The sequence below is a fragment of the Armigeres subalbatus genome, unplaced genomic scaffold (genome assembly GCF_024139115.2).
Source record: "Armigeres subalbatus isolate Guangzhou_Male unplaced genomic scaffold, GZ_Asu_2 Contig288, whole genome shotgun sequence".
Taxonomy (NCBI): Eukaryota; Metazoa; Arthropoda; class Insecta; order Diptera; family Culicidae; genus Armigeres; species Armigeres subalbatus.
In genome coordinates this window covers 211,044-226,430 of record NW_026943028.1, presented here as the reverse complement: position 1 = coordinate 226,430, position 15,387 = coordinate 211,044, and the positions used below count along the sequence as shown (strand labels likewise).

At 41.4% G+C, this 15,387-nt stretch overlaps 1 protein-coding gene across 3 annotated transcripts in view; it reads right to left on the bottom strand.

Moving 5' to 3' along the window:
• The window catches only part of LOC134203902 (cdc42 homolog), a 52,828-nt gene that overhangs the window by 35,952 nt on the left and 1,489 nt on the right, over positions 1-15,387 (bottom strand). Inside the window, exon 2 of one of the 3 annotated variants that reach the window (XM_062678736.1) lies at positions 5,785-6,080. In XM_062678736.1, the coding sequence (XP_062534720.1) occupies positions 5,785-5,962 (178 nt within the window). In that variant the 5' untranslated portion in view covers positions 5,963-6,080. The remainder of the gene's footprint in view (positions 1-5,784; positions 6,081-15,387) is intronic. The other 2 variants (XM_062678737.1, XM_062678735.1) reach the window with 2 other exon arrangements.

Genomic DNA, 15,387 nt, shown 5'->3' with positions numbered 1-15,387 from the left:
ACCATTGGACAAAAATATAGCCCTACTCAAGCATTATGAGTACATCTAAAATTATGCAATAAATTCGGCTTCTAAATAAAGTTATGAACAAATTAGTCAAATGACATGCAGATGACATTTTACAAGCCTGACCAGGTGTCGGTAGTGAGCAACGGTCAAACTCGAGCAAATTCGATTTGCCAACTATTGATTACTTAAAATGACCAGTAAATCAGTGAACGATGAGAATTTACCGAGTGTTATGTCTGCTTGTATGTGACTGCACTATTTATCGCCGCATCCACTCCCTTCGATGAACCGATTCTAATTCTTACGGACTCCGCCACTGCCATTGCTGCGCTACAAAGCGACCGTCCAAACCATCCATGGATCCAGGCCATTCTTGCATGCCAACTTTAGTCCACCACATTCGACTGGATCTCAGGGCACTCCGGGATGCCAGGAAACGTCATAGCGGACATGTTAGCTGGGGTCGGATATCGAAGCCGACTCTACACTACCCCCGGCTGATGTCAAAGCCTGGGTAAGGAAGATCTTCAACCTAGACTGGAAGAGGCAGTGCGCTGCCCCCAACAACACCCAAAATCGTAAATTCAAAGGAAACAGGATTTCTTGGAACCAACCACCTGGGGCTCCCGAGCATCCCAACCCGGGTAAAGTCCCACCCAGAGGCTGGCACTCCTACCTGAATTTTCAGGATTGTAAGTCTCCCACCCTCTTCTACATCTTCTTTTCAACCGTAGCCACAACAAGGCCAACTTCTCAACTTCGTTTAACATCGCTTTCAGGGTCCTTGCGCGTTCTTCGACGCCGGGTAAACTTTAGTCTTCTTTTCTTAGTCTGAATGAGTTTCATGGTTCTTCGTCGTAAATGGTGCCATTTAGCTTCAAATTACTGTTTTTCGACGTTGCTCCATATATTTTTCCATATAAACTTCCAATGAGTTTAACTCCGCCCAAAAGTTGATCAATTTGGCTGATATTTTGCCAGAGCATCAGGACATCAAATAGAACGGACTAAGAGAGCGGTCTCGCAAAAAAAATGAAATAAGTTTTTGTCCATACTAATTTGAGCCACGCTACTGGTAGAGCTGGAGTGCATTCTTGGAATCAAAAATAGCATGTGATCCGTCTCCAGTACAAATTGTCGTCCAAAACCCTTATGGTTGTTTGATAAAATCTATAAGATCTGCCCAATAATCCACAGGTTTTGTTTTTTTACTTAATACACTCCTAGGCCTTCCTTATCAGTGCGGTAAGATGCGCGGCTACAAAGCAAGACCATGCTGAGCGTGGCTGGGTTCGATTCCCGGTGCCGGTCTAGACAATTTTCGGATTGAAAATTGTCTCGACTTCCCTGGGCATCAAAGTATCGTCGTGTTAGCCTCATGATATACGAATGCAAAAATGGTAACTTGGCTCAGAAACCTCGCAGTTAATAACTGCAATGTCCCAGTGGGGAATGTAATGCCAATGAAGACGAAAGCAGAAGAAGACACTCTTGGAAAAAAATATAACACCATCGCTGTTTTCTCATACAAAATGGTCATGTTCGAGGATCAAAATGTCCATTTATAGCGATACGATTAAGGACATATCTGGCCTCCTCATTGGCGTAGCTTGGCTGTAAGTCTAGGGGGGGCTTAAGCCCCATTTTATTCAGATGTTCGGAATACATACACTAATTGTGAATAGAATGAATATAAAAGTGTTCTAATTTTGTTTATATTGATCAATTTATAAAATTACATTCTTTACAGAAACATTCTTCAAATATTGTCATTTTAAATAGTTACAATTCAAACAGATAGCTTTCGACTTTTAGAGACAAATTCTTTTATGATTCTTTCCTTATCGACCTCTTTTAAAAACGCTGCTTCGATGTGCAAGAGTGACAAAGACGAGAATCGTTCCTGACCCATTGTGGATCTCAACCATGTTTTGATTCGCCGCATCGCCGAAAAACTTCTCTCTGCCGCAGCAGAACCAACGGGAATGGAAACGGCCAGCATCAATCCTTTGGACAAATTCGGCATGAGTTTTGAATCAATATGAATGCGGATGAACTCAGCATTCCACTTGGGCTCCTTTTTCATTTTTCCCAAAAAGCTCCTGTAAACATTCACCTCTGCTTCTAACTCACTTACATCGATTCCAGCTTCTTCCTTATACGTATTGATGAACAATCTACCTCCTTCCAAATCAAGCAGTTGAAAACAATCTATACTCTTGGCGAGTTCCAAATTGTTGAATCGCTTATCCATCGCACTTATCACCCCATCAACAGCCTTCTCATATATATGCGTACGCCAATAATCTTTATCCGTCATTCCTTCACAAGCGATATCTAAATCTTGTTTCACTGCTTGATCAACGACAAAGTCCTTAAGCGCCGAATTTCGAATAATTTTGCGCTTTTTAGAAGCTCTAGGGGCTTCGAGAGACAGATCATGGTCAAGCACGAAATGTTCCATAGCAGTCCAAAGATCATTGAACTGATTCCTTTTTTCCTTCAATGTGTCCAACGTGGCCGTTAAAAGAGTAGCAGAGCATCCGAGCGTAGCGCCAATAATTCGCCAGTACATTCATTAAAGACAAAATCAAGCACCGGCAATTTTTGTATCTGCAGTTCCACCTAGTGGTGCTTAGGCTCCCTATTTCTTTCAGCTTAACACCAAGCAATTTCTGCACTCGCACATATTTCGAATGACTACTTGGTTTATTAAAGTGGATGTAGATCGATTCGATGACATTGAAAAATGTAGCAGCCTTTGGAATAACACTACAAGCGTCCATGATAACAAGATTGATTCGATGAGCCATGCAGTGAACATATTCAGCTTTCGGGAAATGCTGTTTTATTTTCATTTGGACTCCGTTATGCTTTCCACGCATTACGGAAGCACCACCATATGATTGTGCGACAAGCAACAAATCATGGATGTTGAGGCCTTTCAATGCTAGGATGATCTCCGAAGCTAAACTCGTTGCATCTCTTGCTTGAGAACAATCGACGAACCCAATGAACCTTTCGCATGGTCGAAAGCCTTCTGGATAGCGAACCACAATCAACATTTGTTCTTCTTTGAAACATCTCGCTTCATCAACTATTACCGAAAACATACCAGCCATGCGTATCCTTCTACTAATCTCAGATTTCATTACAGTCACCACTGACAGTATCATTTCGTTTTGAATTGCTGGACTAGTGTAGCTGATTTTTTGGTTGAAATGCCCATGAAATGTGCTGTCATATCTACTAAACAAATCGCAAAGTTCCAAGAAATTTCCTTTGTTGGATGAATCTTCACCCTCCCTGTGTCCACGAAACGATAACCCTTGTTTACCCAAATATATCACGAGATCGAATAACTTCGTGATGTATGTCATTGTGCTTTCATCTTGTTGTTGTTTTTGAAGAAATACTTGATCAGCCACAGAACTAAATTTCATTTTGTAGGCTACGAGTTTTTCGTTGCACTTCTTGTGTAAACTAGAACCCTCATGAGCCACCAGTGCTTCGATAAGCTTTTTCCATTTCTTGAAACCGGAAGTAATAAACTTTTCTCTCTGTTCACGTACTTCAGAATCAACCGCAAAAATTCTGCACGGGTAACAAAACACAGCATCTCTACTTACGCTGTATTCCAGCCACTGGTAAGTAGAATAATATTTTGCAGAAAATCCTCGCTGCTGCTTGCCATCGCTAGTTTTTGGAAAGATTTCTAATGCCGGCTGTTTGGGTCCAGTTTCGAGTGTTCCCAAATCATTGTCTTCAATGGAAGCTCTACTTCTATCTACCGACCAGTTCGATGGACCAGCTTTGCTTGGACCTGCTACAACACCTCTAGAAGAACCGATTTGACTGTTCGTCTCAGAGCATGACACCGCGTCATCAGAAGGATCCGATTGCGATACGCTTTTCTTCGCAGCTGGTTTGAAGAATTGACGGATATCTTTTGCGACCTTTTTCATTATTGATCCTATGAAAACAAAATCCAGTTAATCAAAACTACATGCAATTTTTCGAACGGGTAAACAACCTTTTCAAAGCAAATGCAGCCAACTAACTCAGTCCCGCCGTCCTGTGGATACTTGCAATCTTACTATTTACAGCTTGATTCTGGTTCACTGGTCCTAGGATAACAAATATATGAATTTCATTCAAAATTCTATTACATATCCGCACAGCTCATTACTTTTTTTTTCAAATAAACGAAGCCTACGAAATAATCAAGCAGCGAGTAAACTTATTTCCGATACGCACAGATAAAAATAAACCTCTCTATTTCTGATTACCGGAATTAAAAATAGTAACCAAGTATATTTCTCATTCAAAACAAGAATGGATAAAGCAAGAATAACATTTGCTTTGTTCATATCATTTAATAGAGCTTAATGGCACATATTTTCCCAAACACAAAGAAATGGATTGTGGTTGAAAACAATTTCAACTAGTTTTACTGGGCAGCTGCTCGTGGTTGAAAACAAACCTTCAACAGTGTTGGTGCCGTGTACGCATCGCTCGTGCCGCAAGATATCAAAGCGCAAAATATTACTTTGTAAAAATCATTGATCAATGGTGCATATCTCAGGTCAGGATGAAAGTATTGTTTGGTTATGTCAGTCTTAAAAACGATGTATATATATTCTCGAATTGTTAGCTACAACCTCGTATGTTTGAATATGATTGCTTGAGCCCACCTGCCGCAGATCATTAAGACATTACCTCGATAAAAAAGCATGGAATTCGAGTCTTTTATATAGTACAGCAGATTTATTTATTTATTCATCTCACGCTCTATCTGTTAAAAGAGCGAATGTCGCAAGAGAGGATTCTCTTCGTCGACTTCCCCTTTTTTAAATAAAGGTGACAAGCAGATGAAAAAAAAAGTTTATAAACACTTTTTTAGCTCATAAGACATGTTTAAAACACTCCAAAACTTTTGAAAACTATCTATAGAACTTGCGGAGATTGAAAGAATAACCATAACTCGGTTTCAATTTTTCAGTCTGCACTAAGATTTTTGAAATTTAATTCAATGAAGGTATTGTATCTAGAAAAAGCTTCAAAATCCTAGAGGGGCTAAATAAATTCTAGGGCCCCCCTAGCCCCCCCTTATTTACGCCAATGGGCCTCCTAGCCAATAATTGTAAATCCACTTTACTTGTACGGAGCCCCATATAAAAGTGGTGGCTTTATAATTATTTCCAACTAAAACGTGCCTTTTCAGTAAACATGTATACAAATAACAATCAATAATTAAAAATTCAGGTCATTTTAGACTGGGAGGCCAAATATGTCCTTAGTCGAATCGCTAGAAATCGAGATTTTGATCCTCAAACACGACCATTTTGTATGAAAAAACAGCAATGCTGTTATAATTATTTCCGGGGGTGTAATCTTTAGTTGATAATTTAGATTAGTTCTACTCTAATACGTGGAGGAAGATCTGCCAATTTCAACGCACAACGTAGTAAATTCATTCCCACTTTGCTGCAACAATTTAAAATTTTCATATTCCTGCGAAACTGATATCGCTATATTTTTAGCTCCAATACCTTCTGAATCGTGATTCACCACGATCTGCGCGATAATAATTTCTCAAAACAACGGACTGTAGATTGGCACGACCACTTTTGTTTACCATTCCACTCCTAGTCTCGTCGCCGATCCGTGGATGGTTACCATTTGCGAATGTTTTCATATTAGCTTAAAGATTTTAGAAAACACATGAAAACCAAGCACCCGATAATGATAATGATAAAAAAATAGAATACTCACCGGCAGTATCGAACAGTCCCAGCGTGTAGGGCTCTCCGCCGATCATGACCGTGACGGCATAGTTGTCAAACACGGTTGGCACGTACTCCGAGGGGAACTTGTTGGTCGTGTAGGAGATCAGCAGGCAGGTCTTACCGACGGCACCGTCGCCCACCACGACGCACTTTATCGTTTGCATTCCGGACGACAATGGTTATGATGATGATGACGATGGCTGTGCTTCTTTTGTTGAACTTATCTACCCGGCAATCACACCGAACGGATTCAAAGTGGTTCTGCACTGGTAATGGAGAGAACTGGGTTTGAGGTTGTTTAGTCACAAAAAAACTTGGAATCGATTCCGCTGATCGGATAATAATTTTGGGCGAGCGACGAAATTTTTGCCGACGACGCGAACGTTGTTGCGACCTGGTCTGACAAGCAGAACAACCACCGACGACGGACGATGGCTGATACGGTGGTGATGAGTCATCAGACTGGCGGTCGACTCGCGTTGCACTTTCTGATGGCGAATGTGCGGAATCCGATGTATGGGGAAGCGAGCGAGAGTGCGGTGCACACGATTTGCATTTTATTATGATGCATTCGCACGGTTTATGTGCACTGATAAAAACTTCGAAGGGTTGAATCCAGAAGACATGTTTTGTTTTACAATATGCATTGATTGTTAAGTATGTAGTATAACCTAATTTCATAGAAACTATTTATGTAGGTAGGTATGTAGGTTTTATATAACTTTCTGATCACAACAAACTTTCATAGTAAGAGTAATGACAATGATCATGATGAATCATCAGGTCAAGGTGGATTCTTGAGTGTAGACACCAAAGTGAGGACATTGTTCATTATCTGTCTAAGCTTGGAAAAGACCAACTACAATTCGGGAGCAGAACGCGAAGGATGTGAAGGGACCTTATTTTATTTTTATTTTTTATGGAGGTTTACTGGCGGGACTCTGAATAGAGTAGAAACCTCTGCACCAGGCCTTTGATGATACCGTAGCATAATTCCTTTCGAAGCAGTTTGCCAGCCGTACACGGAACATGTCGTCCAAGAAATCGCTGTTGCAACTGAATCAGAGGGAATTACGTTCATAAATAGTCAGACAGGTCTCATGCTAACTAACATCGTTAAAGTTTAAAGTAATTTTTGTAATTTTCTTGTCAGAGTCAAACTATTTAGTCAGTTTTTATGCTATTTATACGTCTATTGTCATTGTACGCGTTCGAAATCGACCGAAGCAGTTTTTTCGACTCACATGGAACATGTTGCCCAATGCTTCATCGAAGAAACTGAGTCGGAAGTTTTTTTTTCAAGTATAAGAAAGTGTTCAATCCCCGATTTATAAAAATGACAAGTTAATAACTATTGGAGCAGTTCTCCAGCCGACAGGACGTATGTCGTCCATTAAGACACTGTTGATCTGGCTCAAAAGACATTCCATTTACAACTCTAATAGATACTCTCTCCCATTATCTCATTCCTAATCATACAGATTTTTTTTTAAATCTTTCGTTTATTTTGGAGGCTCAATTGCCGAATCATATAGATTGATCTGTACGATGTCATTCTTGTTTTTTTTTGTGTCTTTATTAAGGAGACTTTCAGCCCGAGGCAAATGATGTCATTCTTGTCTTTATGGTCAGAAGGTATGAAGTATGCGTTCCTTGAATTACTTTGTTTGCCTAAGTTATTGGTTCATCCTCTGTCAATACTATCAAACACAATGTAAGTTATGTCTTGTAAAAAGTGGAAACTGTTCGAGCATTTATTTAGTCTATTTTATTGTTATTCCTTTGTCAAGGTATTACTATTATTATGTTCTAATAAGTAGCTTGATCGTTTCCAAACTAACTGTCATTATCTATCATGTACTAATGATCAGTTATAAGTCAGCTACACTCAGAAATAGAATAATCCTAAAGAAGTATAAAAACAAATCCGTTTTTATATTTTTGAAGTTTATGCTAAGCTTTGTTTAAATAGTATACCTTTCAAGTTTATCATTTAATCTATCGCTGAATTCGGCACAACTATTCCACTGGTACATTAGTTTTTCGCCATTTTGCTGTGATCATATTTTTTCCCTATCAGCTTAGAAAAAAAACTGTTCTATTTGGTCCCGGATGTATTTCGCTGATTGGAAGCTGCCAATTCTCGTCCGCAAATGTAACAATTTACATAAGACAGCATAAGACCGGATACTTATTTACGGTGTTGTGGATGACATATTGAAGGTGGGTTTTAAAATAATTTTCCGATGAAATATCGCTTATTGCGAATATTGTGATTTTAGAAGTTCGTTCCGATACCCTTGCCGAAGATCCGTATGAGGGCTAGAGGGAAAAGATTCCTGTTGAATTTTACTTTTGGAATGCCGCGAATGACATAGAGGAAGAAACCGTGCAAATCAATCATCCTTCTTGAGCGGTGGTTCGGCACTGGAGGCATACGGAGAAGTCAAAATCATGGTGCAAAAGGAAGATGCACAACCGCTGGATAAACCTTGAATTGAACCGGTAAAGAAAGTGAACTTATTTGTTAAATAACAGGAACTTCCGAACATGATAAACAATTTGGAATTCTTAGCAGGTTTGATAGATACTCCGATGCTCAAAAATGTTCTTCTAATTGACCATTTGCGGCATGGAAAACGGTATTTTTTTTTACTGTTTAGTACGACGGACGCATCCAAAGTTCCACGGAAACCCTATTAATTTACTGGACAGGAACGCGGTGTAAGCGTGTAGGCGATACCGCCGGACGTGAAGAGCAAGAGCTTCATGTGAACTTTTCGGACGAGGTAACTACTGCCACAATGCGTCTATGCGATGGTGATATTCTTTCAGTGGATACCGCGAAAGTATTCTCCTGATTCTCCTCAAATTCAGAGATTACTGAAGCAGATTGCTGGTTTCGATGGGTATATTGGTGTGCCCAAAAATTGTTTTGCATGTAAATATGGAGAATAAATATTACTTGCGAGATTGTTTCCCTAAGCTGTTCTCATTTATTTATTTATTTTGAAATGATGAATCATTCAAACCAAAACAAAAACCAACCAAGAATACTGTTTTTGATAACGTCGCCTTATACTATTCTTGTATATATGAAAGTTATACTAACAGAGTATAGCCTGAACTTAAACGAAGCCGGGGTCAACCAGGCGAATAGCCTATTAGAATGACTTTTAAACTATTTGGTATTAATTTTTTCCAGAGTGTATACACCCAAAAAACAAATCTGGCAATCATTGTATAAAATCTTGGCATATACAATTCTGTAAGCTTTTTATACAAATATTGTATTAAAATAATACAAAATTGTATTATTTTAATACAAAAATTGTATTAAAATCTTCCGAAATTGTATATGCCAAATTATTATACAGTTTCTGTAAAGTTCAAGTTCTTATGCAGAATTGTATTAAAATCTGTCATCCGCTGGTTGGGTGTAGGATTCACTTTTCGGTGGCAAAGTAAAGCTTCATCACGCCTATTCCCTACTATTAGTAAAAATTATCGTGAATGAAGCCGTCATAAGATTGTTCATTAGAGTGGGGCGTCATGGTCATTTTTTCAAATCAATGGTTTTTCGAAGCCATTCTGGGTCCTGAACAACTGTGCAGAATTTGGGACCGATTGGTTGCTCCCTCGCTTTCCGCATCGCGTTTGAAGTTTGTATGGAAATTAGTATGGGAGAACGTATATTTTTGCATTTCTATTACTAGAGGTTTCAGTTTATCGTAAACCAAGTAGCACATTGCGTTAAAGTATAACCCAAAGGATGCACGTTGCTGGAACGTCCACGAAAAAAGTTATAACGTTTCGAACATTGAGTGTTCAAACCATAAGCAAAAAATCGTTTGTTCTGCCAGCACTGCCGTACTACGTAGACGAATAATTTAACTAAGTGTTTTTTCAAAATAAATAAAATAATTGGGCTTTAGAGCTAATGGGAGCTACCCGGAATTATTTCACAAAGAAAAAAAAAACCGATAAGAAGGAAGATGGGTTTTGCCTTTCGATAACCATAGGTTGTCCGGTAGTGCTGGCAGAAACATTGATTTCTTGCATATGGTTTGAGCAATCAATTTTCAAAACGTAATAACATTTTTTGTAGACCTTCCAGCTACGTACCTTCTTCGGCAAAGTGTTTCGGCATCTTCCAAACTATATGCTAACATATTGAGTCACGTGATTGATGATAAATTTAAGCCGCTAAGTGCAAAAATGTAAAAAAGTACGTTTTCCCATACTAATCTCCATGTAAATTTAAAACGCGATGCGGCATGCGAGGTTGCAACCAATCGAGCCCATATTTTGCACAGTTGATTGGGGTCCCAAAACGATTCAGAAAAACCTTGATCTCACTTGATCGGACGAAGTTTGCGTTTTTCCATACAACTGCGCCCCACTCTATTGTTCATATACCATCATTATAATGTGTGGTATATTTTATTATGACTCTTCAAAGTAAGACGTAACAAAATAAATCTGGCACCACGTTCCTTGTTTAAAAAAAACTTATACTCAGTGAATCCAGTATTCATTTCCCTACGAATGTCTTGAATACTTTGTTTTTTTTTTTAATAAATGCCTAGCTAGCTAAATGTAAGCGTGGCTACGACTCATCGTCATAGGGAACGCATCAGAAAAGTATTGCCGAAAAGAAGAGAACTCACACTACCTCTGCTTGACTGCACTACCATTCAAGGCTCCAAGAGACGTTGTCCGTTGGATTACATGCATATTCCGTAAATTAGTGCGTCAATGCCAGATATGTAACGCGGCACCAAACAAAAATAGTCAACATGTGATACCACCACGACAGGATATGTCTTTGGTTGCCATATCAGAGCTAATGGCGTAAGCCGACCCACCGCGGCAAGGTAACATATCCGAGGGGAAGGAGAACGCGAAGGATGTGAAGGGACCTTATTATTTATTTATTCAGACTAAGGGCGGAGTGGCCTGTTCGGTACATAAGAGTCTTCTCCATTCGGCTCGGTCCATGGCTACACGTCGCCAGCCACGCAGTCTACGGAGGATCCGCAAGTCATCTTCCACCTTATCGATCCACCTTGCTCGCTGCGCACCTTCTTGTGCCCGTCGGATCGTTGTCGAGAACCATTTTCACCGGGTTACTGTCCGACATTCTGGCTACGTGCCCGGCCCACCGCAGTCGTCCGATGGATGGTTTTCCCAGCAGCTCATGCAACTCGTGGTGCAATCGCCTCCCGTTCGCCATCTGCACCCCCCCATAGACAGTACGCAACACTTTTCATTCGAAAATTCCAAGTGCGCGTTGGTCCTCCACAATCATCGTTCAGGTCTCGTGTCCGTAGAGGACTACCGGTCTATTTAGCATTTAGTAGATTATCAGTTTTGTACGCAAGCGAACTCTATTCGATCGGAGCTTCTTGCGGAGTCCAAAGTACGTACGATTTCCAGCCACTATGCGTCTCCGAATTTCTCTGTTGGTGTCGTTTTCGGCAGTTACCAGTGAGCCCGAATACACAAATTCTTCTACCACCTCGATTTCGTCACCACCGATGCAAACTCGTGGCTCACATTGTACTCTCTTGAACCTCTTCCTATCATGTACTTCGTCTTCGACGTGTTGATGACTAGTTCGATCCGTTTAGCTTCCCTGTTCAATCTGATGTAGACTTCCTCCATCTTCTCAAAGTTACGTGCCATAATATCTACGTCATCGGAGAAGCCGTATAGCTGCCAAATAGCCAAATACGCACATCACCCGATCAACCTTATCAGTTTATCCGGAAATCCGTTTTCGTGCATAAGCTGCTATAGCTGATCTCGATCGATTGTATCATATGCGGCTTTGAATTCGATGAATAGATGATGTGTGGGCACGATGTATTCGCGGCATTTCCGCAATACCTGATGTACGGCGAACACCTGGTCTGTGGTGGAGCGTCCACCCATACATCTCGCCTGGTACTGCCCCACGAACTCTCTTGCAATTGGTGTTAGTCGGCGGCATAAAATTTGGGAGAGTACCTTGTAGGCGGCGTTCGGCAATGTGATTGCGCGGTAGTTGCTACAATCCAGCTTATCGCCCTTTTTGTAGATGGGACATAATAATAACCCAGTGGTAATAACCCAGTGCAGCGCTCTAGCCAGTGCCTCGCCACAGTTTTTAAACAGCTCCCATGGTTGTTTGTCAACTCCAGGGGCTTTTTTGTTTTTCAGCAGGCCGATCTCCTCCTGGATTTCCTGGAGATTCAGAGCCGGAAGTCGTATGACCTGCGCGCGTTGTCCTGCAGCCACCGTTGTCTGCCACATCGCCATTTAGGTGCTCTTCGTATTGCTGCCGCCACCTTCGGATCACCTCACGCTCGTTTGTAAGAAGGTTCCCGTTTATGTCCTTACACATATCGGGCAGTGGCACGTGGCCCTTACGTGAACGGTTTAACTTCTCATAGAACTTTCGTGCGTTATTAGCGCGGTACAGTTGCTCCGTCTCTTCATGATATCGATCTTCCTGCTGGCGCTTTTTCCTCCGAATAATCGAGTTTTGTCTGTTCCACGCCCATTTGTATCGTGCCTCGTTCACCCCCGTGCGGTATTGCAACAATCTCTCCTCAACTAACTGCTCACATTCGCCGTCATACCAGTCGTTTCTCTGATCCGGGGGCACCGTGCCAATTGCAGCGGAGCTACATCCAGCCATCTTCAAGAGACGCTGCGCCTAGCTGTTCTTCCGTTGGGAGTGCCACTTCCAGCTGCTGCGCGTATCCTTGTGCTATCCTATCGGCTTGTAGCCGCCCAATGTTATGCCGCGCTCCGTCCGACTTCGACGCGTGTTGTACACCGTTGAGAGTTTTGAGCGCAGGCATACTGCAACGAGGTAGTGGTCGCACTGCGGTAAGTGCGGACGTTCGTGATGTCGGAGAAGAATTTACCGTCGATTAGAACGTGGTCGATTTGGTTTTCCGTTTCTTGGTTAGGTGATCTCCATGTGGCCTTGTGGATATTTTTGCGGGGAAAGAAGGGGCTTCTGACTACCATTCTGCGGGAGGCTGCGAAGTTCATGCATCGTTGGCCGTTGTCATTCGATAAGGTGTGCAGACTATCCGGTCCGATGACCGGTCTATACATTTCCTCTCTTCCTACCTGTGCGTTCATGTCACCGATGACGATTTTGACGTCCCGCACTGGGCATCCATCGTATGTCTGCTCCAGCTGTGCATAGAACGCTTCTTTCTCGTCGTCAGGTCTGCGGGGATGTAATTCATCGTAGATCATCCTGTCGCAACCTGCGAAACCTAGCGACTTGCAATTCCATGTTCCAAGCTTCCAATCGTGATCCTGTATTCGTCGCCTAGGTCTTTGCCGATTATATCGAGTCGCATTATCTCTTATATTGTTCGTAATGATTGATTTCCAGGCGGCTTATTGGGCCTGCGCAAACCTCCTGTCTCGTCAGAGGGCCGTCGTGTCAGGGCTGTTTAGCGTCCCACCTAACACCAGGACTTGGGCTTGTGCGCTTTGAGCGGCACACGGTCGCTTTGTTGGGGCCTACTTGCGGATACATGCAGCTTTTTATAGAGGTTTAACAGGGCCCACTGTCAAACCCCACCACATCCTAGGCAAGCCCCACAACTCGCAGATGGCCTGGGGAGGGATCGTCAAGCCCTTGGACATAGTCCCTGCTGCCCACAGTCCCTGCTGCAGGCAATTTACATGTGTATGGGAATTTATATGAAAGAAATTTGTAATTTGTTCAAGTTCTCCTACAAAGGTAAAATAGTCATGAATCCAAATGTACGAAGCCAACCTCCGTTTTTTGCCGTCTATACAAACGAAACCTGTGCTCTCTTGTTCTGCTTTGTACGGAAATACAACACATTCCTCCTTATCCCGTCAACATATTTCTATCCATCCCTTACCACAAAAGTTCAACTCAATGGACGCAGTGGTTCTACGCCCCAACAAAAAAAAAAAGAGGCTCGGAAAGCTCCTTTCAATAGGCTCGGACAGGCTCCAATAGTCATTAGTCATGTAGTCAAGCTTGATGTATAAACTTAATAAAATTTCAGTCAACTTTATGGAGAGCCATATATCCCGTTAGTTTTCAGGTCCGTTTTTCATATATCTTTTCCTCGCTTATATTTTTTACACAATCAATGCGACAGTTTGAAGGGGTACCTCTCAAGAAAAAGGTTGAGAACCGCTGATCTAGGAAATTACTTGCTCATTATTTTACATAAACAGTTAGAACTCTGCCTCCTATCTGATATGATTACGTCAAGATACATAATTACAATGATTGGATGCTTGCCAAAAAATCTTGAACATCTTGAACATCCTGTCTCTTTAAGTCGACTAAACAAGGCTGCTTAAATTCAGTGATTTTTCACGCAAGGGGCCGTACACTAATTACGTAAGCAATTTTTCTGCGTTTTTCAACCCCCCTCCCTCCATGTAAGATTTTTCCCATACAAATATTTTTTTATTTATATGGAACGTAAGAAAATGTCAAACCCCCCTTCCCCCATAAGTGCTTACGTAATTGGTGTACGACCCCCAAGTTTATTGCGTTTATCAGTTGAAAAAGTGCAGGAATCTAGCGAAGGGTAACCAACTTTTAGGCCATACAAATAGTACTGAAAAAAGTTAATACGGCTCTTTTGGACTTTATATTGAAGCGGTAAGGAATAAGCTAATATATACCAGGAAATAGCTGTTTATAAAGTCCATAAGTTATGGTCATAATTAAATTTGCTAGTATGGAAACAAAACAACCAAAATTGCTATTTTGGTGACTTCACTTCACCTTGCTAGGAGACCGTCCGACCATCGTGCTATCGTGTTATCTGGCTGTCCGGCAGACGAACCCAACTACATACGAAGACCAGCGCACCGAGCAAAACTGGTTATCAATGCTGCGTCATCTCCCAGGAGACTTCCACACTGAGACCCAGAGCACGCAGTTCGCAGCTAAGCAAACGCAGATAACGGTGAATCTGGTAATGCGGTGGTTTTTCATGCATTTGACATAATGTGGTTGAAATCATTTCGGAGAAAACAAAATGCGACAACTACAAAAGTCATAAAGGTTTGCCGTTTTTTCGGTGATTGGCTGCTGATTATTTATTGAAAACAATGAAGTAGCGCAAGGAAGTGCCACCTTAATAATCATTACGATTATAAGAATAGGGGGAATGACGGCTTTGGCAGGTTTTGTTCTGTTATTGTCAGGGGGTTTCTATAACTGATTATACTCAAATTTGGCATATCAAAGAATATTGTGGCTAAATTTCATAAAATTTGATCAACAAAAACCCCCCTGACAATAATAGAACAAAACCTGCCAAAGCCGTCATTCCCCCTACATTAAAATACGAATTATGCTACGATCAAAATTTAAACAATAGGTGAGTTAAGGTTCATTCACACATTACGTAACGCTAAAGTTGGAAATTTTTGGGACCCCACACTCCCCCTCGTAACGCGTGTTGTAGGGAAGATTTCACTTATTTGTACGAACCATAACGCTCGGCTGGACCTCCCCTCTAGCGTAATTTGTGAACAGCCCCTTGAAGTTGGAAAGTACATATTTTGCGCTTAGTAT